The sequence below is a fragment of the Cydia strobilella genome, chromosome 1 (genome assembly GCF_947568885.1).
Source record: "Cydia strobilella chromosome 1, ilCydStro3.1, whole genome shotgun sequence".
Taxonomy (NCBI): Eukaryota; Metazoa; Arthropoda; class Insecta; order Lepidoptera; family Tortricidae; genus Cydia; species Cydia strobilella.
Genome location: NC_086041.1, coordinates 9,906,880 through 9,934,225, shown reverse-complemented (window position 1 = coordinate 9,934,225; position 27,346 = coordinate 9,906,880). Strand labels below are relative to the sequence as shown.

Here is a 27,346-nt window from a genome sequence, read left to right as displayed (position 1 = left end):
AACATTGCTAATTCAATTTTTGGCAACCGTATTGTGATCTAAAAAAGCGGTAACATTTTTCAAAAACTTCGCTCTCGGACCTTAATAACGCACCTTAATAAGTTACCTAATATCTAAACAGATAGCTGATAATTCGTAAATCTTGTTGCTAAGTCATAAGGTCTAATAGTGTTGCTACTGTTGCTGAGCATAGAGAGATAAGCTTCGAGTGCTTACCATAATACATATATAGAATATACCCTTTTTAATAAGTTTTAAGCAAGCTTTGCGAAAACTTATCTGTAATAAGATTTAAATATTACCTAAGTGTTAAGCTAGTTTTAAACTTATTAATAATAGGTCTTGCCATACCTCGCATACCACTCATTAATAAGGAAATGTATGTATGTATGTATGTTTTATTAGTAAGGAAATGTATGTATGGGGTGAGCACTCTTAAGCTTACTTATTTCTCTTACTTTAAAGACATAAATTCAGGTTATTCAGGACAAGAAACTGCGGCAAAAATATCACTATTATATGGCACCTCTTTTTGGTGAGGCTGTGATAGGGGCGCTCCAGGTGGTCGGCGCGCGCGGGCGGCGCGGGGGCACTGCGCAGCGACGACAAAGAAAAGCTGCTCTTCATCGCGGAGTGCTCGAAACCTGCGGTAGAGGACACATTCATCAATGGTCTATCAACAGGGCTTAACTTAATTGACTTTACCAGCAGGCCATGTGGGCGGCCGGCGGACCAGTGTAAACTTTACCAGCAGGCAACGTGGTATGCAATGATCCCACAAAAATCAAGATAATTTTAGTTTTGCGACTTCTTTTGTTCCTTGGATGAACTGAAACTATTACGAGAGTAACCTTCATAATAAGAGCGCTAATCACATCACGTTATAATTGCGCTACTACTTACTAAATACCTTTACATACTGTTACACTACGAGCGTAACTTACCAGTGAATGAGTTTTTTTTAACTGCTTAAGAAATGCGTGACCAGGGTTTTCACTAAAACTATTAAAATATAATAGGTAATAATTAACTATTAAGAAAACAATAGGTAATAATTCAATCTTTTTTTAAATTAAATGTAAGGAATCGAATGGTACCCATACTTTGTTCCTTTTTGGAAACTTCAAAACTTCAAATTTTGACACTTTTAGATCCTGTATTTTTTATCATTTCCATATATTATTTTAATATCCACATTATTGCGATAAATTGCTCATATGCTATTTGTTTTGTTATAAAATTCAACATGTGTCATCATCCCTATTGGCCTGCTAGAGTCGAATCTATGTGTGCCGCCGGCGGCGAACTTGGCCTGCCGGTAAAGTTAGGTATTCAATATCCACATTCCACAGCGACCTGCTTGTAGGTACTCTAAGTTTTTGGGTCGGCCGGTAACCCACATGGCCTGTTACAATAGAAATTTATTTTGTTCTTTGGCCCTGAGTGTTAAGAGGATAGTGGTTGACCGCTTCTTCATACAAACGTAGTACCTACGCATTTTCCTTTGGATCTTGACATACCTAATGGAAAATATTTTTACACAATTTTGGATGTATATTAATCATAGCTAATATGTCCCTACGTTTGACTTCATTCGTGTTTTGATTATTATTAGCGACCCGCCCCGGCTTCGCACGGGTTACACAAAACCTTAGTTATGTGCGAAAAATAAAATCCATTCAATTTTTGGAATTTTTGGAATTGGAACTTTAATAATAATTAAAAAATCGTAATAAATCAAACGAAGGGGCATAGCTGTGGTTAATTTAATATATGTCTAATTGTGTCAAAATCTTTTCCATAATGTTGATATCCGGAGATGAAAATGGGGACTACGTTTGTCTGGAAAAGCGATCACGTGCCAATGCCATCGTCCACTTTCGTCATACAATATTACCATCAAGTCTTGCGGAAGTGTAGATAGATACACGCTTTACTGCCCGCGCCAGATAAGAATAAAATTAAAATAAATATAAAATTGTTTTTAGGCCAAAACCCTCCAATTTCCCTCCAATCAAGAATATACACAAAACCAATGTAAGTCATTTTTGCAACGCTGTTAAAATAATGTCTTGATTACTCTTGATAGATAGATAAGTTTTTGCTGCTATTTATCAATAATAGATCGAACAGGACAATTTTAAACTAAAAACCACCATAATTGTTTGGGTTTGTTCCCATTTATCAGCAAACAGTCTGTCTTAATATGCGTAACCCTCAAGTCTATTACAGCATAATAAGAGCAGTAGGTTACCGCAGCATATTATAAGGAAAGCACGACCGTCGCCCGCCGCTGAGCAGGGTTGTCTCCCATCGCTTGCCTAGCTCTCGTTTATACAAACCATTATAATAGTGACCTCCGATTATGCCTTTGCGATGGATGTCTATATCTGACATACTGGTACAATAGTAGCGAGTGCTTGGCTAGTGTCGAGAATACTTTGCAAGAACCGCCGGCCGCAAGTGGATGGCGTACATGATGCTTTCGTGTTCGGGAAATGCGGCATCATGTCGCTTTTCTATCACAACGGGGATATATTGTGGTCGCAATTATAAAATTAGACATCCTTAGTTATGCCATTTACTTTGCCGACTGGATGGTATGTAAAAAATCTATGTACCTATGTCAGGAAAGATTATTGATATCCGTACAAAAAATGAGGTTTTCCGTATATTAAAACCGACGGCTTTTTCTTGTGGTGTCTTGTGAATCTTGTGCTATGTGATTGTTATTGACAGATAGTTTCACCAAAAACAAAACAAAATGTAAGTTTAAAAATAGCCATCACATTGTAATACTTATTAACTTTTGTAGTTATTAAATAAGAAAGATAATCAAAAATGTATTGAAATAAAATAAAACCAGAAAGTTTAAGAATTTCATAAATAATAATTCATAATCATCATTTTACATTTTTATAGTCCACTGCCGAGCATAGACGTCTTCATATTTTGCGATAAAAACGAAATTGCTTATTAGCTACATCGGAAATGTCCCCTAGTTTCAATATACGGAAACGCTCTTCATTAACTACTTAAATTACACAATTATGATATATATGTAAAATACTCACTTGCAGACATTCTGAATAATCCTTAGGGAATTTCTAAATGAATCAATTTATTCTTAAATCAACATTAGCTTTCCCTCTTTGTACTGTCTCATCAATTCCTTAATCTTTGTACTAGTTTAAAAATCAATATTCAAATCCTCTTATCATTACATTCTAAATTGCTTCGTGTTAAAAGTGTTATTGCGACTAGATTCGTTTATATTAAAATTAAGTAGAATAAATAAGTGCGTGATCATGTAATCTTGTGGGATTCATGAATATTCGCAGTGTCGTCGAGCTCGAGACGCGTCGGTCGGTGGTCACATGTTGTGTGTGCGCTGGCGGCGTGGCCCTGCCTGCTGCGGGGGCTGCCCGGCCGGTCCTGAAATGATACAAATTAAAAGGTTAGACAAATGTAATGAACAATTACAGTAACTACTGCTAATCTACTAACTCTACGCCTGATCTGAAGAAATTGACTAAAAATCTACCTATTACCACTCGCACTGAGTGACTGAGAAACTGTTTTCTGCAAAATGTCGGAATATCAGGGGCGTAGCCAAGATGACAATCGTTTGCGCTACGACAACGAAACGGTATCTGTCGCTCTATCGCACTAATATGGAATAGTGATAAGAAAGACAGAAAGCGTTTCGTTGTCGTAGCGCAAACGATGTTCATCTTGGCTAGGCCCCCAGGTATATAGCATTTAGGAAAAGGTCGGACGTCGGACGTTTTAAATACAGTTTTCATATAAAAAGCCAACCAAAAATATGAACAGTGTAAAATTTATACCAATTTAATTAATGAAAGTACACATTGTATTCAAATTGCCATATGTACATACAAATAAAATAAATGAATGAACAGTTATTCATTATACAAAAGTTACAAAACATGGTTTCTACAAAAATGTTTGGAATTTCGGAACAGGACTTTCACCGAAAATCCAATTGTTTCCATGGTGGTTTCACGTAACGCTGAGGGCGGCGCGGGCGCATGGTGAAAGGAAAGCGACGGGTGTTTTCCGACGCAGTTTTACACCGATCTGCCGATTTACACGAGCGAACCGTAGATTAGGCATGACAATATTAGCTCACAAACGCTTCTTAGAAGAGTGATTTAGGAAAATTCATATAGTATGTACGATGATTTTTGAAATAATAATGAAAGAATGTAGAAATACAGTACACTGAAGAAGCAAGTACTTACAAGTTTGTTCAGTGTGGCTATAAACATTTGGCTTTGCTGTAATGACTACAGGCTAGGCCCAATATCAGAAATGGGCTTAAAAATCAAAAGCGTAACAATGATCGGATATTTTATTTTTAATGGCATATTGCGAAACCAGATCCGTTCGTAACATTCCTCGGAACCATTAGCACGAAGTGGCCATTCCCAGAACATGAGATCGATTGATTCAGCACCCATTACCCGAACATGAATGACGGACCACTATCAACTTTCACCCGCGGAAGCCTAGTTGCCGTCACTTTGTGTCTCTTTAATCACAGTTTATGGTGACAACCTAGTTGATACCGCCTCTCAAAGTGACACACCGAAAAGACGCAGGCAATTTGATTCAGTGGATCGGTGCAGCAAATAAATTAATATCATTACAAGACATGTACTCTGAATTAGCACTTTGCAGTGACATATATTATATGAGTGATTATAATCGTGACATTCGTGACTGATGATGCCGAGAGAGAACAATGATAGAATGGAAGTATTATCTTGAGTTGTGGTAGATTTAATTAATCAACCAGCCAATCAAGCCATACCTATGCATACCTACTAACATAATATGCATGGTGTAACAGCGTAGGTGTTTTTGACCAAAATTTATTTAGAAAGCTAAGCTTATTTAACATGGGTGAATAAATTGTTATAATGTAAATATGGGTACATCATATACAACAACATGTGGAACACATAAAGCCTTTTGAAAAAGGTGAGCAGTTGCAAATGAAGCAGCTGCGAATACCGCCTCCCTACGATACAAAAATATAGGCATTGACATACCTAAATTTAGATAGGTAGATGTAGGACGCCAAGGATAACAAAGTCGTTTTAGAACAGGTGCGTCTTCAAACACACTAAAACCTGTTATAATCTCGCCAGGCTGGCTCCTGCTCCCCGTAAGCTTGTTTTAACAACTCTTCCGGCACTCAACAGTTCCTTGCTATTTTAGGGTCCCCTAACATAATGTACTTCCGAATTCTTAGGTAATTGTTCCATTAGTTAGTCTAACATTTCGTTTTTTCAAGAACATAAATATCTTTTACACTTAAATTTAAAAGCATATGCTGCAGATTTACAAAATAACCTTATAAATGATTTACCAATTTGTTTATTTGTACCTATATTCGCAGTTAAATATCTTTCCACGGAACCTCGCGTATTACAAGTGCTACTCGGCTACTGAATAAGATTTTAATACTCTTTTATTTCTGTTAAGTGATCTTTCCGAGAATAAAGTGAAGACAACTGGAAATAGAAGGGTGTAGTTTTACGATGATTTGAGTCTCTCTTTGACATTTGATAGATGACGAACTAATTTCGTTAATGGTTTTACCCATTTCAGAAAAATTGTATGCGTTGATTTTTTCGACAGAACACACAGATTTCGAAGTTATATGCTTTATAATTCGAAGCTGTTTAAAGTACGATCCCGAACTTAATCCTACCTTTTTATTTGATAAATATTGTAAAAAGTAGTAAGGTTATCAAGTCACTACAAGCTTTGGGCAAAGGATTTAAATTAGCGTATTTTTTGGTAAGATATATGTGTTATTTACGTTTACATTATGTGGCGCAGTTATAATATCCCGTATAATGTATTAACATACTTAGTATGCTTATATCGCTCTCAGCCAAGTGGGAGGTCGCATCTCGTGATATTGCTTCTAACCATAATACTACCCCACGTCTTCCGAAAAAGCCATTGCATTGCAAGTAAGTACAGTTACGTCACTTCGCTGGACAATGTTCCGTCGATAAATTTTCGCGTAAATGCGTAACGACAGATTGTGGTGTTGGCTCCACGTTATGGATTTAACTGCTTCCTGCTGCCGGGGGCTGTTCAGTGTTCGAAAATATCTAATGGTCGATAATAGATTGGCATTGGTCATATTTCCGTTGCGTGACAGCAAGGTACGGCAGGGTTGCCTGAATTTATCTAAGTGTATGAAGTAAATATTAACTTTAAATAGTGTGCTGCGTAGGTACCTACCTAAGTACCCACTGTTTAGAGTATTTATAATAAACCAGTTTCCTATATAGAGAATATGTGTCACAACAGAGGGCCAAGCAGTGCAAAAAGCGGGCCCAGCAGGTTTTTTCTTTTCTTTTACAATCAACAAACACAATGAAGGTTGGATAACCTACTTGTGAGGTCACTTGTGGCATTTCTCAATTCCTTCCTTACTTTCTTACCGATTTTTCTTTCCTTACTTACCGATACTCTGCATGGAACATGAAAACTATGTGTTACTTACATAGTTTTCATGTTCCATGCAGAGTATCGGTTTTGGCTAGTTAGGAATATAGCCTATTATTTATTTCTGAAATATTTGTATTAGGTAACCATATTGGAAAGTCCTTAAAATATAACCACAGTTTAGTCCACTCTTCAACTCGGTGGATAACCAAGCAATGTGGGAAAATAAGCAACTAACAAAGGTAAGTATATATACCTAGTTAAAATAATTGATCTAATAAAGTTTTATAGAGAGGTGAAATTTCACAGACCGTCTCGTGTAGAGTCGTCCGTCGTCCGTACAAGTGTAGAGAGAATAATACTCGAAAGCCATTAAATGCTAGCAAGTACGCGATAATGGTGCAGGTCGGTTCTTTCAACTTTTTAAAACCTAGTGTTCCTCAATATAAACTGGCTCGTGGTAAGTTCCACAGTGATAACTGTTGCTAAGAACATAAAGTTATACTGGGCTGTCTTTGAACAACACGTTATCAGGAAAATAACCCACGCTTCTTATAGGCATATAATAGGTTTCGCTTAAAAATAAACCTTAGCATAGCAACACAAGTTGCCTTAGTTCATGAATACTACAAATCAATTCGACTTCCAATTTAACCCAGGCCCTTAACATACCTAACTACCGTCCAAACATTGACTTTCTAGCCGTTAACCCATAAAGCAGGGTGGCTCGGAACCCTAGGTACAACAATTTAATCTGTCGACTAACGGTAAACGTATTGGAGTTAAAATTTATGGCCACTAGATAATGGCCGCCTGCCTGTGTGTCGTGCGAGGCATTATAACCTATAGCTGGCTCCATGCTGCATAACACTCGCCAATATTATGCTCAATTGAATTATAATATTCAGTGTTTATATAACTAATGGAACTGTGTTGCATGCAACGTCATGACGTGTAGTTGTCATACAATACATAGGTACTTATAACATTACTGATAAACGATAACTCTATAAACATAAACAGACATTCACTAGTGGCACTATATTAAAGAATTATATGGTCTACATTTACGTATTTGATTTGAATGTGAGGGATCCATTCATTTCAATGTCCTGCGCTGTCAAAACAAATTATGATCGACAAAGTATAGCCTGTCCGATTTCTAAGATCAAGTTCGCCATAGATTTACTATGGCGCACTTGATCTTAGAATAGCGGACAGACTATAACAGCAAATGAAATCATTACGAGAATGTAAAAAGTACGATTGAAAATGCTCAATTAATAGACCATGAACAATATAGCACGTAAGTAGACAACAGCTAAAATTGCTTATTCAGTTAATGACTTATTTCGTTTCAAGGTCGTAGAAAGTAATAAACCCTATCAATCTACGTTCCGTTACCGTGCGAAATCCGGACAATGCAAAAAACAACTTTCCTTTAGAGAATAACCCGATGATTACCTACCAAATTAAAATTTAATTTGAATATAATGATTAAAACAAAATAGCAAGTGCGGATGTTTCGCGAATCATAAAACAAATGAGAGGTGATAGATTAGAAGAGGAACTGGCTAATCATTGTTTGCGAAAGGTAAGAGACATCAATCATGTTCGCCGACTGATTAATGATACATACAAACGGCTGAAGTGGCCGCACGGAACAAGCTTGACCAAACTAGAATGACCAAATCTTAATGTAGAATTTAAGTGTTAAATAAATTGTTTTCTTCATTAGAGCTTCACAATCATATTGGTGACTTTCCCATAGTGTGATCAAACGTTCAACAAGTTGTACAAATGTACATGTAATTGCTTAATCAACACTCATTTCACTTAAGGCCGTTCCCTGAGCCAGTTCCTCGTCACTAGCGAATTTGGCAGTACGATGCGACGAGTACAGCACTGTACCCTTTTGTGTGCCCGTCTTCCAACATACACGATGTTTGTGGCGTGATAACAATACGCCTTTCTCGCCATAGGCATAGAGAAATAAGTAAGCATAGAGTGCTCACTCCTAACATCAGTTTTGTTATCAAAACGCTTATTATTTTCGTAGTCGACATCTAGCGTCAACTAGCGGATTTGTCAGTACTGCTACTTGACAATAGACGTCGCGACGAAAGAAAAATCTAATGCTCAACTTTCAGCTAATATTATAACTGGATTAACCGGAACTGTATTTTCAACTCCTTCTGCTTGTAATGTTAGTTCATGTAAATTGTTGAGCAATACACTTTTCGTCAGTCGCGACACTCGTGACATTTAGTGTCAAGTAGCGGTACTGATAAATCCGCAACTTGACGCTAGATGTCGACTACGAAAATAATAAGCGTTTTGGTAACAAAACTGATGTGTGGAGTGAGCACTCTATGCTTACTTATTTCTCTATGCCATGGGCAGACAATGGAAAGAGAGATATAAAGGTTTTTTATACTGTCATGTGTCAGGTGTTAGTGGCACAAGTGCCGAGAGGTTGAAGCCTCATCACAAAAAATAGAGTAGGACGGGGACAATTGAAACACGTTATAATTGAAACAAGTCAAATTTTCTTGAAAATTACAATACCTATGCATGTGAAGCAATACTCAGGCTATGCGGTCAGTCATTTTTAAATCCTGGAACAATAGCGCTCGAGTGCGCGAGCAACGCATTGAGGAGCCGTTCAAAAATTTCGCGGTTTAAAGTGAAGGACCTGTGCTCGCATACTTTTTCGTTGAATTTTTTTAGGGTTCCGTACACAAAGGTTAAAAACGGGACCCTATTACTAAGACTCCGCTGTCCTTCTGTCCGTCCGTCTGTCTGTCTGTCTGTCTGTCTATCCGTCACCAGGCTGTATCTCGTGAACCGTGATAGCTAGACAGTTGAAATTTTCACAGATGATGTATTTCTGTTGCCGCTATAACAACAAATACTAAAAACAGAATAAAATAAATATTTAAGTGGGGCTCCCATACACACGTTATTTTTTGCCGTTTTTTTGCGTAATGGTACGGAACCCTTCGTGCGCAAGTCCGACTCGCACTTGGCCGGTTTTTTACTTATGTATTTTAAATGCCATTAAACAGCGATGGAGTGTTGTTTGTAAAGAATATTGGTCCTTGAAGTAAAACATGTGACGTGGGGACAGTTGAAACAATGTACTTGGGGACGATTGAAACGTGTCAAACGTCCCCGCGTTTTTCACAATTCTTACAAATAGTTGATTATTGATAGTTAAACTTACACCTAGTGTTTCAATTAACACACCTAGTTTGACCTATAGTTTTGAGATTTTTTTTTATTTATGTTAATAATTTTAAGATTTATAAATTATAATATATATATATTAATAGTATTTTTAGTTTTTGGGGTCAATTGAACCACTCTTCCATATTCTCTTTAATTCCCTATACGTAACCATGGGCGATAGGCTTTTCAAACACATTTTATTTAATAATACAGGCACATACCCTTCTAACTGTAAAAATAAAATAGTTACAGGTTACAGTCCTACCCTACAGTAAAAAAATCTTGACTGGTTTGCGTCTTGTTGTAGTTGTACTATTAACTTGTGGTTATGCTCTGTATAGAAGTTACCATGCAGGCAGGAATGCGTACCGTCTCTACTTTAATTTGCTGCGTTTATCTTTAGAATAGCATATCGACAATTTGATATAAAGTTCTTGCGATTTAAATTTAAAAAACATTAAGCAGAAATAGCAAGTGATTAAACTTAAGTAATGCTTGTTAGTGTATGTATGAAATGCTGTTAGTCCAACTTTCTTTCCAACCATTTGAAGACTTCGAATCGGACACTTTTCCCGCTTCCGCCCATCCATCAAAACATGCTTAACTACCCCAGCTAGTTGATCACATCTGATAAAGATAATTGCAGTAATGCACTTTAATTGGTGACCATCTAAAACGATTAACTCAATAAATTATATATAATTTCTTAGAAGTTAAGGAAATAGAGTATAAAATAAAATTGCAACTGAAAGTAAGTACCTGTTTAAAGTAAGTAATTGCCCGAGCGTTAGCCAAGGTCTCCGTTTCAGCTTGGGCAAAAATGCTTTCGTATGTCCGGATGTTCTCCTCCACAGGTCGCAATTCTCAATCAATTCGCGTGAAATTATGTAAGCACTCCCTACGGTCGTATTTTAATTTAACGCCACGCGTTTCGAATTTCCTATTTTTCGCACTTGTATCGTAATGTACTATTAAGCTATGCTCGCGAGGTCTACAGCTTACAGAGCCACCAGTGTTATTTTATGGATATATGTATATGTATAGCTCAACTCGCAAACGCATTTTAAGAGCTGAGAATTGCGCTGCCGCCTGTCCCTTGCGCCCGGCGGTGTTATCAGATCCGATAGCGTTAATGGTGGCCTTACTCTCAGCGACCACCACTCGATTAATGTTAATGAGCTATTTGTTGCGTATGGGCTTTTTGGCAATGTGAGAACAATGCAATATAATAGTACCTATATATTATACTAAAGGTAGAGAAAGGCATGAAACAAATAGTAATACCTACTTAATACGCGCGAGCTGGCTGAGCAGAGTACCAACTGGAATATTTTTTAGTGCCTATGTTACTTCCATAGTACGTTCTCTTTTTGATACATCAACATCTTAGTGGTTACATTGTAATTGTTATAAAATACGTACGGTAGGTAAATACATTACCGGCCAATAATATATCACCTCAATTTTTTACGGTATATACAACTTTATTTATTTATTTGTAAGTGATTTCCTCCTCACTACCTTACTTTATCCGTGATTGTTAGTGCTAAAAAGCTGTAATTTGGCATGGATATATAACTAGACTTATATTGAACGGGATATAGATTGTGATTACCTTTTGTATTATTTGTGAGCTCCCGATATTTCGACGCAGTTACATGCATCATGTTCATGCTCACAAATAATACAAAGGTAATCACGGTCTATATCCCGTTCAATATAAGTCTAGTAAAACTAACCGTGAATCATTCAAAACTCTAATGGATATATAAATCGATCAATCCAACAAAATCGTAAAAAACAAATAAAAAATAAAACTTTTTTGGTACCTGGTACCTCCCCTACACGTAAAATGGGGATGTATGTTTTGAACTATGGGTCCAAAGCTTAAGAAAGACATTAAATGTAAACTATAGTGAACTTAATCAGTTAAGCCGTTTTTGAGTTATGGCAAAAAGTCTCCCCTTCATAATAAAAAGACTACAGCCACCACTTAACGTTATTACGACATTAAGTGTGTTTTTTAAGTTATTTGGCATTACTCGTATTCATGTAAATAAAGTAAAATATAAGATAAATAAGTTTTTGGCAAAAATTACATTTTTGGTACAAGCTTTTATCGCTGACTGTACTTTTTTTCCACAGGCAACTAATACTCATCGAGACAATTCTAAAAACCCCAAACACAATTAGGTTGCGTTGTTTTATCACAGAGTTCCTATGACCACCTGTCATCATCATCAGATCAGCTCGATGGTACCATGCAAATTTTCAGCTTCATCGGAAACCGGGAAGATGGTTAAATTAGTTACCTTAGATTCCATTACATAGTTAGTTACATACAGGTCGACCTAATAAAAGCGTGTTAAAAAAAACTAACTCTACCTCAATCATGACGGTTCTTGAGTCTGAGCATTGTTTCCAAGAGCACCGCTATGTCGCTCAGCAACCTCCTCATGAAAGTGAAACTGTTCTAATATGACACGTGTACAGCGAAAACACGTAATTAAATGGTTATCTTATTAAAAATCGCCTACTAATACCACAATACTATTTGTTTTAGCTCGCTAATTTAGTTACGTCATGCAATCTTCTTCTTCTTCTGCTACCATGCCCTAGCGAGCGTCGGTAGCCACCTTTGCAAAGTCTTTTCTGCTCTTGGCCAGTCTTGTTAGCGTGGCCGCGTCCTTGATGTTTGTCCATTTTTTCATGTTATCGAGCCAGTTCATCCTCCTTCTTCCCCTTCCCCGTTTTCCCTCTATTTTTCCGCCTATTATAACTTTCAACAGATTATACTTTTCATGTCTATGTAGATGTCCAAAATATGAAATTTTTCTCCGCTTAACTGTGGCTAGTACTACCTTTTTCTTCTACATTATTTTTAGTATATCTATGTTCGTTATTCTTGCGGTCCATGATACTCTCAGCTTACGCCTGTACAGCCACATTTCGAAGGCCTCTATTTTCTTCTCCAGTGTTTTATTTAAGGTCCATGTTTCAACACCATAATAAAGTATAGATAGTACATAGCATTTTACTAGGCTCCATCTTAGTTTTAACTTAACGTCACGCAATGTTAAACTAATTTGGTTTATTATCATTTCTTACGCGATACAGTAAACAAAAGTTATGACGCCTCCATGTCTTCGTGTGAAAAATTATTTTTGATTACCTATGCTTATAGATAATACGAACATTTAGAACATTGGATAACCTAGAGCATACAACAGAAATTTGGTAGTGGCAGAAAAGAAACGTCACAAGTCATTTTAAAAGGAAATAAAACTAAATTGAACAATATTATTTAAAATTTGCGTCGTGTGATAGATTTCAAAAACAAAAGCCTACTTACGCCTACTAATGTGGGCGGGCCAGATCAGTCCATGCGTGGGCAAATATAAAAAGTTTTCTTTACGACCACTAACTACTTCAGCTGCGTAAACCTAATTTAACCGAGTCAACAATAGAAAGAAAACGGGCCATTGAAAAGGTTTTAGGTGCGTAGAATAAAACAAACAATCCACTAACACACTAACATGGTATTATTCATACGCGTATAATGTGTGCCATCACCTGCTCTAATGTGGACCAAAGTCTAACGCCGCCGCGCCTTACATAATATCGCATCTCGCTAGGAGCTTAGTGTAATTTGTGTCAAATTAGCATGTTGATGTTTATGCAGTAATAAAAATTTACTGCGATTTTCGTGGGCGTGCTTCCGGCGCGACACGCATCTGGTTTATTTTGTTAGTTGTCTAAACATCATCTATACATCTAAGAAAGAGTTTAGAGCTCGACAAACGCGACTTTTTTTACAGCCGTCGAACCGCAGACATCTGATCTATTCCACTTTGCAAATTTACTATGTCCCCAACCAAACAATAGTCTAATAGAAAAGAAAGAACGCATTTTACTGACTTTACTAAAAATACCGAGCAACCCTTTCCATGATCCTGTACTAATTATTAAAGAAACAATTTCTCAACAGCAAAACGAATCAAGATATCGTTTACAGTGGAGGAGTACTTTATAAGTCATATGTGGTTTGGAATCTTGATATAAATAGGTACGCCTCTTTCGAATCACAACGTGGTCGGGACTGGATATCATTATAAGTAGGAATTCTGAACTATTACGTCCTTCTGGCTGGGCCTGTGAACCAAATAAAGGATGCGCGCGAGTCCGGCAGTCGACAATGGTGTAATTATGGTTGAAAGCGAGGAGGATGCGCCGTGAAATATACAGGTGGTTTTATATTACTGCGGACAGAGAACATGAACATGACTATTAGGAACATCACTATATAGTGGTGTAATGAGACTAAAGAGTAAAATGGCAGCTTTAAACATTTGTATTCCTAAAAAAGTTCCTGGTGAAGGTCGCGGGAATTCGGTGGTTGCGAGCGGCACAGGATCGGTCGGAGTGGCGAGCCTTGGGGGTTGGGGGAGGCCTATGTCCAGCAGTGGACGTCTATCGGCTGACATGATGATGATGATGATTCCTAAAAAAAATATACTCGATTTCCGGTCAAACAGTTCAAAAGTAACAGTCCAATTCCTATCTTACTATTAATCCTAACCTGAATTTTAAACACGAAGAGTGAATAACAAGAACTTGAAGAATTTTGTAAGCCCTCAAGCGTAAAATCAATTTCCTACCTAATCACCACTGCTAAGTTTTGATATAAAAATATTATAACACTATTAAATATCGAGTACTAGCGACCCGCCCCGGCTTCGCATGGGTAGTTCAACTGATTTACACAAAACCTTTACAAATTATACATATAAACCTTCCTCTTGAATCACTATCTATTAAAAAAACTGCATCAAAATCCGATGCGTAGTTTTAAAGATCTAAGCATACATAGGGACAGACATACAGACAGCGGAAAGCTATTATGTAGTGATAATTAACCACCTACTTATTCATTTGTTGTATTATTGTTCTATTATTAAAAATAAACATAACATGACTTTATCCTTTCCACATCTCGGGACCATGTGGTCCCGAACTTTTGGGAGGCGTGCGTGGGGCCAAAGCCAACAGCACACAGGCCCTTTATTATTTCAAAATGTTCAACATGATTCTTAGTTATCAACATTTTAGTTACGTTACAGTAACATGTAGAATGAAGGTAAAACCTTATGCGAAGTTTACTAAGAAATATTACAAACGTGATGATCAAATTGATAAATGAAAATTTATCAATTTGCCACTTTCCTTAGAACCTTTGTGGGAAATCAATTAAGATGCCCATATAGATAAAGTGAGAGAAGACACTAACACCTTTAATTTGCTATTATTTATATAATAAAGCAAATATTACTTTCTTGATATTATGATTATTCCCTGGTATAAATACTATTGGCATTATTCATAAACGCGTTACTGGCCTGAATTAGCTATGAGTCGTTCGTCTTAGCTGTCATTTTGACTTATGTATTTGTAAGAAAGGGATAAAACATAATTTAACTAAATCAGGTCCGTAAAGTTTTATGAATCCTTATTCACACACACACACATAACCCCTTGGTTATGTGTTGTAAATATTGTAAAGTTACAGGCTGGCAACTTCAACAGCCATTGCGGCAATTACGTACGCTCGAGGTTTCGGTTTAAGGTACATGTTTTACGTTATATTCTCATAATATGTATGTCATGTGATTAAGCGACATAATGCAACTTCCCTTTACACTTGTACCTAGTACGTTTCCTCTTCTCTATACTTACCTATGAATCCTATGATAAAGCAATAGGTACCTATGTTCAATTGTGGGATGTCTATAAATGCATGTCTTAATATGATTTACTCGCATTAATAACTCGCCATGATTATTTTCGCGACAATAAAACAGGATAATAAATCACATGTGCCTAACATATTAATATGTATCTTAAATCAACCAGTAGATATATTTTTCGAAATTGATAAATATAAGAAATCACAGTCTCTATTTTAAATTACAAACACGCTCTATCCAAATTCAACAAGGTATAAACAGAATAACACTTGTAAAGCAAGACGAATCCTGGCCGAAGGATGATCGACCAAGGACTAAAAAACCGTTTTTTTTAATCTTGTATCAAGGAATGCTGAGCGCGATCCGCCCCGATTATAGTTGGACTCGGTTCTTATTCTCATTTTTTTGTAGTTAAACATAGACTTGGATAATTGTTTCATTTCTTTCTTTCGTTATGAGAACATTTATTTTATACTTGCATACAATTCTTCTTGTAAATTAAACAAGACCGACATGATCGTAATAACTAAATATTAAATAAGAACTATTAAGTAGTATGTAAATATTGTATGAGTAAGCAATACAGGAAAACCAAACATTGATATAATTGCCCAGCATAGGCATTATGTTTAATATTACGATAGTAGCTATCATTATACATTTATCTAACCATCAACACTCGTTAAACTACAGTTGTCACAGACTTACGAAAGAAAGCGAGAGGACACGACATGGAATTTCTCTTTGACAAGTACAAACACTGGCACTCATTACGATTATTAGTGTCGATAACATCATGAGCATACCACTGCACTAATCCAGCTATGTTTTTGCAGACACAGTATTTTTGTTTAGCATTATCGTCTACGTATGTACGCTTGCTTGAGCTTGCAAATGAGCTTGTGTAGATATTGATTCCATATTCCATCGTATCGTAAATGACTGCACATGGCCAGTGAACAGTCCTCGTGACAGATATGACCATTCTAAATACCAAACAAAGAAATCGATGCATGTCTCAGTTTGTCAAAGTCAGTTTCATCTGATATCTAATGGTTACTTCCGATGTGCAAGTTGTTACGTTATGAATCGCACCAATGGAATGGTCATCTAGACCACTTATTAAAATGCTGATCAGATAAGATCAATGAGCACGCACATGGCTATAACTTAATTAAAGCAAAGTCAAATAATGACGTTGGCGGCGTAAGACGAGATAACCGTTTTAATATCGGCAATATCTAGTTTGTAATATTGATCGCTACTGTTTTGTAATATGAACCAATATGTCAGAGATATAGATATATAAACAACTAAATACTTTCTCGTATCTGTAGCTCTTAAATATAGTAACAGACGAGTGCATTGTATGTAATGTAACCGTGTATAAGTTACAGCATCAATTAAAAAAAACATGCTCTCTTCAAAATTAACAATAAGACATACTTAAACGCCAGCGTGAACGTAACTTACTTTCTATGCATCTCGCTCGTACTGACATATTAGTGTGAGCGAGATACATAGAAAGTAAATTACGTAGACGTTAGAGTATATGTCAGTTTTGACACTGTCAGTGACTCATGGTACGGGTACTGTTGTAAAGGTCAACGGGTACAGCTAATCGATATGTTGAGAACTCGTTTGAATCGACAAAAATTTCAATTCATAAACACCAGACAGCAAGCTTACTTTCGTGCGGCAAGAGCGAATTTTAATAATAAATATCAATATCACATAACTACTCATAAATCTCATAATGCTCTACATTAAACATTTATATATTTGTAATTAGAAAATAACCTTATAGGGTGCGAGCCAGAAAGAGAATAATTACCTAAGTAAATGTTAATGTGTTGTTAAATCGTTCGCCTTTATACACATTTATTGTATTTTTTATTTTTTATGTTCTAGTTTTTACGTATAGGCTATATTATATTTGCGTGTTACTTTTCTAAAATTTGGTTTCTTGGTAAAAACTATAGCACAGCACAGAACTTGGCACCCATATAGATCTCAATTTTATTGTTGATGAGTCAACAATGACACGAATTCTTAATATTGAACTTGGCTCTCATTTTACATTTATGTTTTTGTTGGGATATAATTCACATACAACCGAAATCAGAATGGAATAGTGTAGGTACACTTAGCGCACGAAGTCTAAGGTATTTGTAGTCAGTAAAGCAGTCATCGTTGCACCGCTTCGTGCACAATAACAATATAATAAAGGTTAAAGCTTCAGGGCACAGTACTAATACATATTAAGTAGAAAGTACACATTTATCACCCAACATTAAATTGCCATAATTAGGCTACTAGCTGCCGCATAATTACAGTTTGTAGAGAATAATTAATTCTCACGTTGGCTATTATTTTTAATAGTCGATTATGATGATGGATGCATGAAGGGGATACAAGTTGTCGTGGCACTTCGAACTAGATTACATCACAAGTACACATCCTAAACGTGCGCTTCAAATAACAGCCTTATTGAGCAGTGGCAAGATTCAATTCAAAATGGATTGACTGTATTGTCTAATGACACAACTTTTGGGTGCGTTGCTGCATTTATCTTTTTGAGCCGACGTTAAATACTGATATGACAGTAAAGTACATGTTTCATCATAGCATTATGACACTTCTAGTAGTACAATTAATCTAACAATGATGTATATCATATCATATATCAACGCAGCGCTGTTCTTAAGGAAAATCGATAGGTAAGTACCTAAATAAAATAAGTTTTTGGCAAAAATTTCATTTTTGGTACAAGCTTTTATCGCTGACTGTACTTTTTCCCACAGGCAACTAATACTCATCGAGACAACTCTAAAAATCCCAAACACAATTAGGTTGCGTTGTTTTATCACAGAGTTCATATGACCACCTCCTGTCTTCATCATCAGATCAGCTCGATGATACATAATATTGCATTGTCACCCGACTTACATGCGTATGCAAATTTTCAGCTTCATCGGAAACCGGGAAGATGGTTAAATTAGTTACCTTAGATTTCATTACATAGTTAGTTACAGAGTTCCTATGACCACCTCCTGTCTTCATCATCAGATCAGCTCGATGGTACATCTGCTGTGGTGGTATATTGCATTGTCACCCGACTTACATGCGTATGAAAATTTTCAGCTTCATCGGCAACCGGGAAGATGGTTAAATTAGTTACCTTAGATTCCATTACATCGTTAGTCGATTCCATCATGAAGTTCCAGTTCATATCTTCGGGCTCCATCATCAGATCAGTTCGACAGTACCATATTATTGTATTGTACCATATAATTGTTTGTATCAGAACTACATACAGCTGCCAATTTTCATGACGCTACGATTCTTGTAAGTTGGTTAAATTAGTTACCTTAGATTCCATTACATAGTTAGTTACATACAGGTCGACCTAATAAAAGCGTGTTAATTAAATGCTATTATCACTAGACAGGTTAGTTTAGATGCTAGTGACGCTACAGAAAGTACAGAACATAATATAAACGAAATTAAATCTGTTTACCTAGTCTTAAGTAAATTCTTTGGAACTGGACTAAAAATGCAATAGGAAATCGTAAGTGCTTAAAGCTTTAAGTCACCCGAATCGAGTGCGTACTTGCGTAGTGTACGCGGCCGCCATTAATGTAACTTTCTCAGTCATTCAGAGATTGCAATCTTCTGTACATCGACATGATAGTTACGTTGCTGCCGGCTGGGATCTGGGGCTGATAGGTTCGTACCGTATTTTATTGGTTAACATTAGATAAGGATCTTGTTTTGAGTATTCGGGTCGATGTTTTGACTTAGGTCATGAAAAGTAATTAATGAGTTTCGACAACACTAGACGGCATATCATCATCTTTGATACGAGTAGTATTACTTACTTATATAATAGTAAAAACACTAATTGAACACAGACCAATAAATGCTGCACTCAACACGTGCTGTAACTTATTCAAAAGTAAACAGAGCATAAATCCAGGCGGTCGTATTCAAATCATAACACTCCACAGTCGTAATATCTATACCTTATGATGTTACCTTCAATGCCTGCATGTCATAAGTAATACCTTCTTGTACGATCTTTTGCATAATTGCAAACATTTTAACCAAATAAACACATTTTTAAGCCTGAATTGATTTTTGAAATCAACATTTCGCTATTTAATTTGACAGCTGAACGCAATGCGTTGTGTTCATAGATATATGAAATTCCTATATCTATGGTTGTGTTCAAATATTACCGAGTGTTTCACTGGGTATGTATGTATATAATACCATAGACAAATAAGAGCTTGCTCACACCACACATGGCTTGGCTGGCTAACTTTACTTATTAATAATATGTTGTACCTACTGGCTGGTTTCATGGAGAAGGAAGAACTCTATATGATGAACTCCTTCTTCAGGAAACGTGAGCACAGGAAGTGGACCTGGGTGAGCCCTGACGGTGCAACAAGGAATGAGATCGACTTTATCATGTCGACGAAGAAGCAAATATTCAGTGATGTTTCTGTGATCAATTCGGTCAAAACCGGGAGCGATCACCGTATGGTGAGAGGCACACTGAATATCCAATTTAGGCTTGAGAGATCTCGACTGATAAAGTCTACGCTCCGCCCGGCACCGGTCCAGCTCCAAAACCCCGAGAGCTTTCAGCTCGAACTTCAAAACCGGTTCGAATGCCTAGCTAGCGACCTGGACGATTACAACGACGGGTTTGTGGAAGCTGTTCATACGGTCGGGTCCAAGTTCTTTAAGACTCGTCGTACAAAAACCAAGAAACTCTCGGACTCCACTCTCAAGCTCATGGAGGTGAGGCGTGAGATGATTCTGCAGTCGTCAGGTGACGTTTGTCGTTATAGGCAGCTCAACAGACAGATCTCGAAGTCTCTGAAGCGAGATATACGCCGATTCAATACTAACAGTATTGAAGAGGCTATCAAGCGCAACAGAGGCTCGAAGGTGTTTGCCAGAGATCTGTCTATTGGCCAAAGCCAACTGACAAAACTGAAGACCGACGACGGCAGGATCATCTCATCCAAACCTGAGCTCTTGGGAGAAGTCGAGAAGTTCTATGGTCAGTTATACACAACAACCCGAGCACCCGTCATGGATCTAGCTAGAGACCCTAGAGCTAGACTAACTCGACACTATACCGAAGATATCCCGGACGTCAGCCTGTACGAGATTAGTATGGCTCTCAAACAGCTTAAGAATGGCAAAGCCCCAGGTGATGACGGAATTACGGCCGAACTCCTGTAAACCAGTCCTTAAAGGCCCTTCAGACGCTGTTTAGTTCCGTCATGCGCGAAGGAAAAACGCCGCAAGCGTGGAACAGAAGTGTGGTGGTGCTCTTCTTCAAAAAAGGTGATAACACCTTGCTGAAGAATTATAGACCCATCTCACTTCTGAGCCATGTTTACAAGCTGTTTTCGAGAGTCATCACGAACCGTCTCGCACGCAGGTTTGACGACTTCCAGCCTCCCGAACAAGCAGGTTTCCGTAAAGGCTATAGTACCGTAGACCACATACATGCGTTGCGGCAGGTTATACAGAAGACTGAGGAGTATAACCTCCCCCTTTGCCTTGCATTTGTGGACTACGAGAAAGCCTTCGATTCGATCGAGACTTGGGCTGTGCTGCAGTCTCTCTAAAGGTGCCAAATTGACTACCGGTATATCGTGCTGAAGTGTTTGTACGAAAACGCCACCATGTCCGTCCGACTACAGGGCCAGAGCTCGAAGCCTATTCCATTGCAGCGGGGAGTCAGACAAGGAGATGTAATCTCCCCAAAGCTGTTCACCGCTGCATTGGAGGATGCCTTCAAGGTTCTGGACTGGACAGGACGAGGTATCAATGTAAATGGCGAGTACATCACTCACCTTCGGTTTGCCGATGATATCGTAGTCATGGCTGAGACCATGGAGGACCTCAGTGTGATGCTCGCTGATCTCAGCAGAGTATCTGAACGAGTTGGTCTGAAAATGAACATGGACAAGACGAAGATCATGTCTAACGTCCATGTTGTGCCAACTCCCGTATTAATCGGAGGCTCTGCGCTCGAAGTTGTTGACGATTATGTATACCTAGGACAAACAGTCCAGTTAGGTAGGTCCAACTTCGAGAAAGAGGTCACTCGTCGAATCCGACTCGGTTGGGCAGCATTCGGAAAGCTCCACAGTATCTTTTCGTCCAAATTGCCGCAGTGTCTTAAGTCAAAAGTCTTTGACCAGAGTGTGTTGCCAGTGATGACATACGGATCTGAGACGTGGGCGCTAACAATGGGCCTCATAAGAAGGCTCAAGGTCACGCAAAGGGCAATGGAGAGAGCTATGCTCGGGGTTGCTCTGCGTGATAGAGTCAGAAATGATGATATCCGCAGTAGAACTAGGGTCACCGACATAGCTCGCAGAATTGCAAACCTTAAGTGGCAGTGGGCGGGGCACATTGCTCGCAGAACTGATGGCCGGTGGGGCCAGAAGGTTCTGGAGTGGCGTCCGCGTACCGGAAGACGAACTGCCGGTAGGCCTCCAACAAGATGGAGCGACGACCTGGTGAAGGTCGCGGGAATTCGGTGGTTGCGAGCGGCACAGGATCGGTCGGAGTGGCGAGCCTTGGGGGAGGCCTATGTCCAGCAGTGGACGTCTATCGGCTGACATGATGATGATGATGAATATGTTGTATGCGAGGTACGGTACAATTTATTATAATAGGTTAATCTAGGTGAGCGTTTTAAGCTTACTTATTTCTATAAAACAATACATAATTCTTTTACTATGTGATATTTAGGTTAAAGTAACAAACTTTAATTATAAAGTTATGACTTCGCAATACACGGGAAAATGCTGCCAGCATCCTCGCACCATGCCAAAGGGGCCAAATTTCTTAGAGGTTTGATATTTTATTAGTTTTTAGTTTTATTTTATAGATGTTAGTTTTATTTAATGTACCATATATATTGTAGATTATATGTATTGCAATAAAGAATTTTCAATTATGAAACTGCTACAAGTACTTCTTTTCATATCATTTACCCCGGTCTCATCCTTAGGTATGTACATGCTTTGGAATTCTGACCTCAGAGACGGCTAAAGTTAAGTAAAGTTAGAAGCAGGTACAGTTAAAGAATTTGATGTATGTACCATTTTATACCTTGACACATTTTGTGATTGTTATGTTATGAGACTTATGAGCAATTCACTCAAGTAGTACCGGTTGTAAACAAAATTGCGCATAGTCTTCAACGCTCTCCTCCCACACGTGGCACACGCCGGAGCCGCTAATGTCACGAGCGGTCCCGAGGTGAAACCACAAATAACTGCCATCTCTACACGCCCAACTATCGTTGCACGACCAGCCCGAGGAAAAAAACCATTTAGATGCTGATCTGTAAGGAGTTTAGTCAATGATATTTACGAGAATATGATCTCGTGTACTCTTTTACTCTGAACATACTAGTATGCGCTTCTAGTAAGTCCATTTTGTTAACTTTTGCCTAATAGGTAAACCGTGCCATTCTACAGTGGTACGCACAGGATACAGTTCGAACACAAAAACACAATCGCGTGGTATAATCAGCCACTTGTCAAAAATTTCCAATCAACCGGGTGTCACTTCACATTTCACAAAATGGCGACCGGAAAACACACTCGGCGCTGTTGACTTTGACATGACAGCAACTTTGTCGGGCTACTATAGTTTTGGAGAGTACAGAAATCGAAAGTGAAAACAGACGATAAAGTTCATTGAATGATGAAGGGCTAAGGAAAATAAATGTCCATTAACATATGCATTAATCTTTATTTTATAAATCCGAATGTAGCATTTTGAACGATAAACTGTGGGTATAATGTTCATATTGGAGAATAGAGATGATAATAAGAAACTTTTTTATTCGCTACCTATCAATCAGACGTTTGTTATACAAGCAAAGTTGGATAACACAATAGTCTACCTACACAAACTTGTGGTAATCAGTAGATTATACATATTACTCGTACATTTATAATACCTAACTAATGAATCATTTATAAAAGTAATAGAACAACGTTGTCGTTAACCACTAAAATAATAAATTTGTTGACTTCCAAAAATGAATGAGGGTGCAAGGGCGAGGTAGTAAAACAGGGTTGTATTATTTATGCTTTGAAAATTAAAATTTCCAACCCCGAATGCTACGGCACGTGATGGCACGTGTTAAAGTGTGTACAGTACAAAACGATGAGCCTTAGAATACAAAAGTTGACTCTTGCTTTAGGTTAGTCTGACTAACGAAATTACTTTGGAGACAGCGAACACGCGACGGCAACACTTGTCGAATCGCAAATGAGTTCACTCGAGGATCAAGGCAACGAGTTTGAAATCGATTCTCCATGCTAATGGCCGGCCAAGATGTTGAGCAAGAATCGGCATATTCCAATGTAAATGTGTTTTACAATCAGTGCTGTGATGTTGATGGGGTCGTACCCAGTAATAACAAGTAATAACTTTAAGGACATTGACACAAACAACAAGTGCAACAATTTTCTTCTCAATTACCTACATATAATATCGCCGACTTCAAAAACATGTATTTCAGGCATGTTCATAAAAAAAAATGTATCCAGTTTTTCACCTTGCGTCGGTAAAATAAGGTATAAGTATACGCAAGTACCATGTTTATAGTCGTAACTACACAGTCAATTTAAGCATTTTCACAGATGACTACACAGTATAAAACAAAGTCGCTTCCTGCTGTCTGTCTGTCCCTACGCTGTATGCTTAGATCTTTAAAACTACGCAACGGATTTTGATGCGGTTTTTTTAATAGATAGAGTGATTTATGAGGAAGGTTTATATGTATAATACATTAACATTGCACCCGTGCGAAGCCGGGGCGGGTCGCTAGTATATATAAGAATAAGATAATCCGACAAAATACATAACTAGTTTGACGATATCATAAAATTCATAAACAATCACATATATTTTATTTTATTACAAGGAGATAAAACCAGGGACCGGCCCGCTATCCCTTATCGGGGTTTTATAAGGGTATTGCATAAGGCTTAACTCACCATACCCTTTGCCAGACGAAACCCTTTGTTTTGCTTTTAAAAACCCTTATATAAAGCTACCACACTTGAGTAATCGGTAGCCCAAATACCCTTACAAAACCCTTATCATCCGCTCACCAACACCTTGCATATTGCTTATAAGGGTTAGCCTTATAAAGGGCTTCCCTTTTAGCATATAAGCGTGCTAATTTAAGTCGTCTACCTTGTTCATAAAGCACACATTACTTCGAATCCGAGCGATCGTTGGCGGCGACGGCGGCGTTCTTTGACTAGGCACGTATTTTCTTTTCTTTTCATACACTACCGTAGATATATACTAATCCTGTCTCTTTCACGCAAAGGGAAACCTTTATAAAAAGCGCTTAAAGATAAGGGTAACCCTTATTAAGAGCTAGCCTTATTTTTGGTTAGCTTTTCGGTAAGGGTTAGTCAAAGGTAAGGGTATGAATGGGCTTGCAGTTCAATAGGGAAAGTCTTTCAATGTGTTAGCCGTGTTTAAGTGTCGCCCATTGAAAGGGTTTTATCGCGGAAAGGGTTGTCCTGTCCCTGGATAAAACAGAAGCATACAAGTGAAGAACAATATAGACAGAATATACATAACTATTATAGATTATGTTGTTTCCTTCAGCATATCTCACCGAGAACATAAGTGGTATTAGAATGTAAACCTAGCAACATGCAACACTTAACTATTTTAACTACAACAACAGTCCTCAAGTACTCCCAATTGTTTAAGTAACCTCTAAAGTTTAAGTAACAATGTTATTATTTTTAAGCCGACTTAATCATAAGATGTATGGCTTATAAAATAAATAAGATTAAAAAAAAACTACATTAAATATATATACCTATATGTGCCATTTTCAACCAAAAGGGTACTTATTGTCGCTTGGCAGTAAGGCGCTGTTTCCCTATAGCTTCAATTAGAAATCAACCTTATTGACAACCGACAATGTGGTACCTTTTGGTTGAAAACGTCACATATTTTCGGCACTTACACAACATTATAATTGACCAATTACAGTCAAGCTTATGCAATTATCAATAAAAGATGGTCGATTAAGAACGCCGTACATGCCCGGCGGTAGTTATGAAGACGTTTCGCTTATAAGTAAGAACTGTCTCGGATTACACCAGGAAATGTACACAATACAACGAGCCGTGTCATCTTGTTAAATGGAGTTAAACTTATGTAACGTATGCGTAAAAGTACTCTGCCCAATGGGTTATTTAAGATAAACCATAAAGATTGCTAACATTTTCTACATCTGCGAGTATGAGGTTTCATTCTTTACCATGCCACAACCATGGATACATATTGTGAAGCGTAAGGTTCTTCATTAATAATCATATAAAGTTATATCACATTATTTCCGAAAATGTGTCGCTTCCGAAATGAAGGAGCCTTAACGTGGCATGAAAGAGCTTAGCCATCATAAAAGATGCATACAGCATAATTTAGGTCTACGATGGATGCTGGAATTACGTTCAATTTAGGTAGACAAGAAACAAAACTTGATCCACGAAATATTATTATCAATACTCGACAAGTAGCTCGATAAGAGCACGCCTACGTTTCCTATAAAGCAAAAGTTTGCGTGTCACCGAACACGCGCACAAGCCATGAATCACTGACCGCAGATGGGGCAACAATGCCGCGGCCCGCACTGCTGACAACATAATAGACAAGATTAATCCCACAGCTGCTATGTTGACTTGATTAATACTAAACAAATATCAATTTATTAGATACCACTGAACGGCATGTTTAAAAGAAAAGGTTCCCAATCCCTTAAACCGTTTTTGAAAGTCGGAAGAACATCCTTGGGTTGTGTGGTGTGTGGTATTTGAAAGTCCACTTAAGCTTCTATATCTTACTTATCATATTTCTTATCTGAAATTCATATTTTACGAGATCTAAGACAAAATACATACTTTTTTTCAAATGCTTTTTTTAATTCACTTTCTGAATTCCAACATTTGCAATTAATAGTTCTTATGCACCGGCACTACATTTATATGATCACATTAATGTGCATGTTCCTGTAACCCAGCACGTATCGGTTACGTCCTCGAAACGCAGTTGCAGCAAAAACAAAAGACGCGGCACCTAACACTTCACAAGCTAGCTAGTGTCGAGTAACGAGTTGCCACAAGCACAAAGGACACCAGACACTAGCACTGCTAGAGTAGAAAGGAACGTCTTCGTGCTATTTGGAGCATGAATTATTTAGTGTTGCTCATTTATAAGGTTGATAAATACACAAATACTACCTAACCTACACCGAAAAATATATAAGTATTGACAAATGTACATATTATTATAAAATGTAGTTATGCGAAAAGTTACCTAATAAATCTTATATATTTTTTTTTTTGCATTTTGCTGAGTAAGAAATGACAGCCATAACATAACCATATCAATACTAGTTATATACCTACGCTGTAGTTAGTTGTATCAAATGTATGTGTATCTGATGGATTAAGCCGTGGAAACTAATTTTTAGGGTTCCGTACTTGTCTGGTTTTTTATTTATGTGCGAATACGTTCGGAAGAGTAAGGTAAGGTAAACAGTTTAGTTAGACAGAGCAGTGGGCGTCTGAGAGACTGATTGATTTACGCAGACATTAGGTAAACATACATTTAAACAACAGGTGCTTTCGGCGTACTAAGTACTCTCAAGAGCAATGAAAACGAATTCACTTAGAATTGGAATATCTGTACAAAATTACCCCTTTTTATTGCTCATGCGTGTATATAGCAATTTAAGTGCTACAAAATTTCTATTAACTGGATCCCCACATGACAAACATGCAAAC

The 27,346-nt window shown here is 37.6% G+C and overlaps 1 protein-coding gene across 1 annotated transcript in view; it reads right to left on the bottom strand.

Moving 5' to 3' along the window:
- LOC134741191 (klarsicht protein) overlaps window positions 1-27,346 on the bottom strand; it is a 357,523-nt gene that overhangs the window by 231,544 nt on the left and 98,633 nt on the right. Inside the window, exons 3-4 of the mRNA XM_063673968.1 lie at window positions 3,075-3,435; window positions 527-644 (exon numbers count right to left, since the gene is read on the bottom strand). Of these exons, the coding sequence (XP_063530038.1) occupies window positions 527-644; window positions 3,075-3,084 (128 nt within the window). The 5' untranslated portion in view covers window positions 3,085-3,435. The remainder of the gene's footprint in view (window positions 1-526; window positions 645-3,074; window positions 3,436-27,346) is intronic.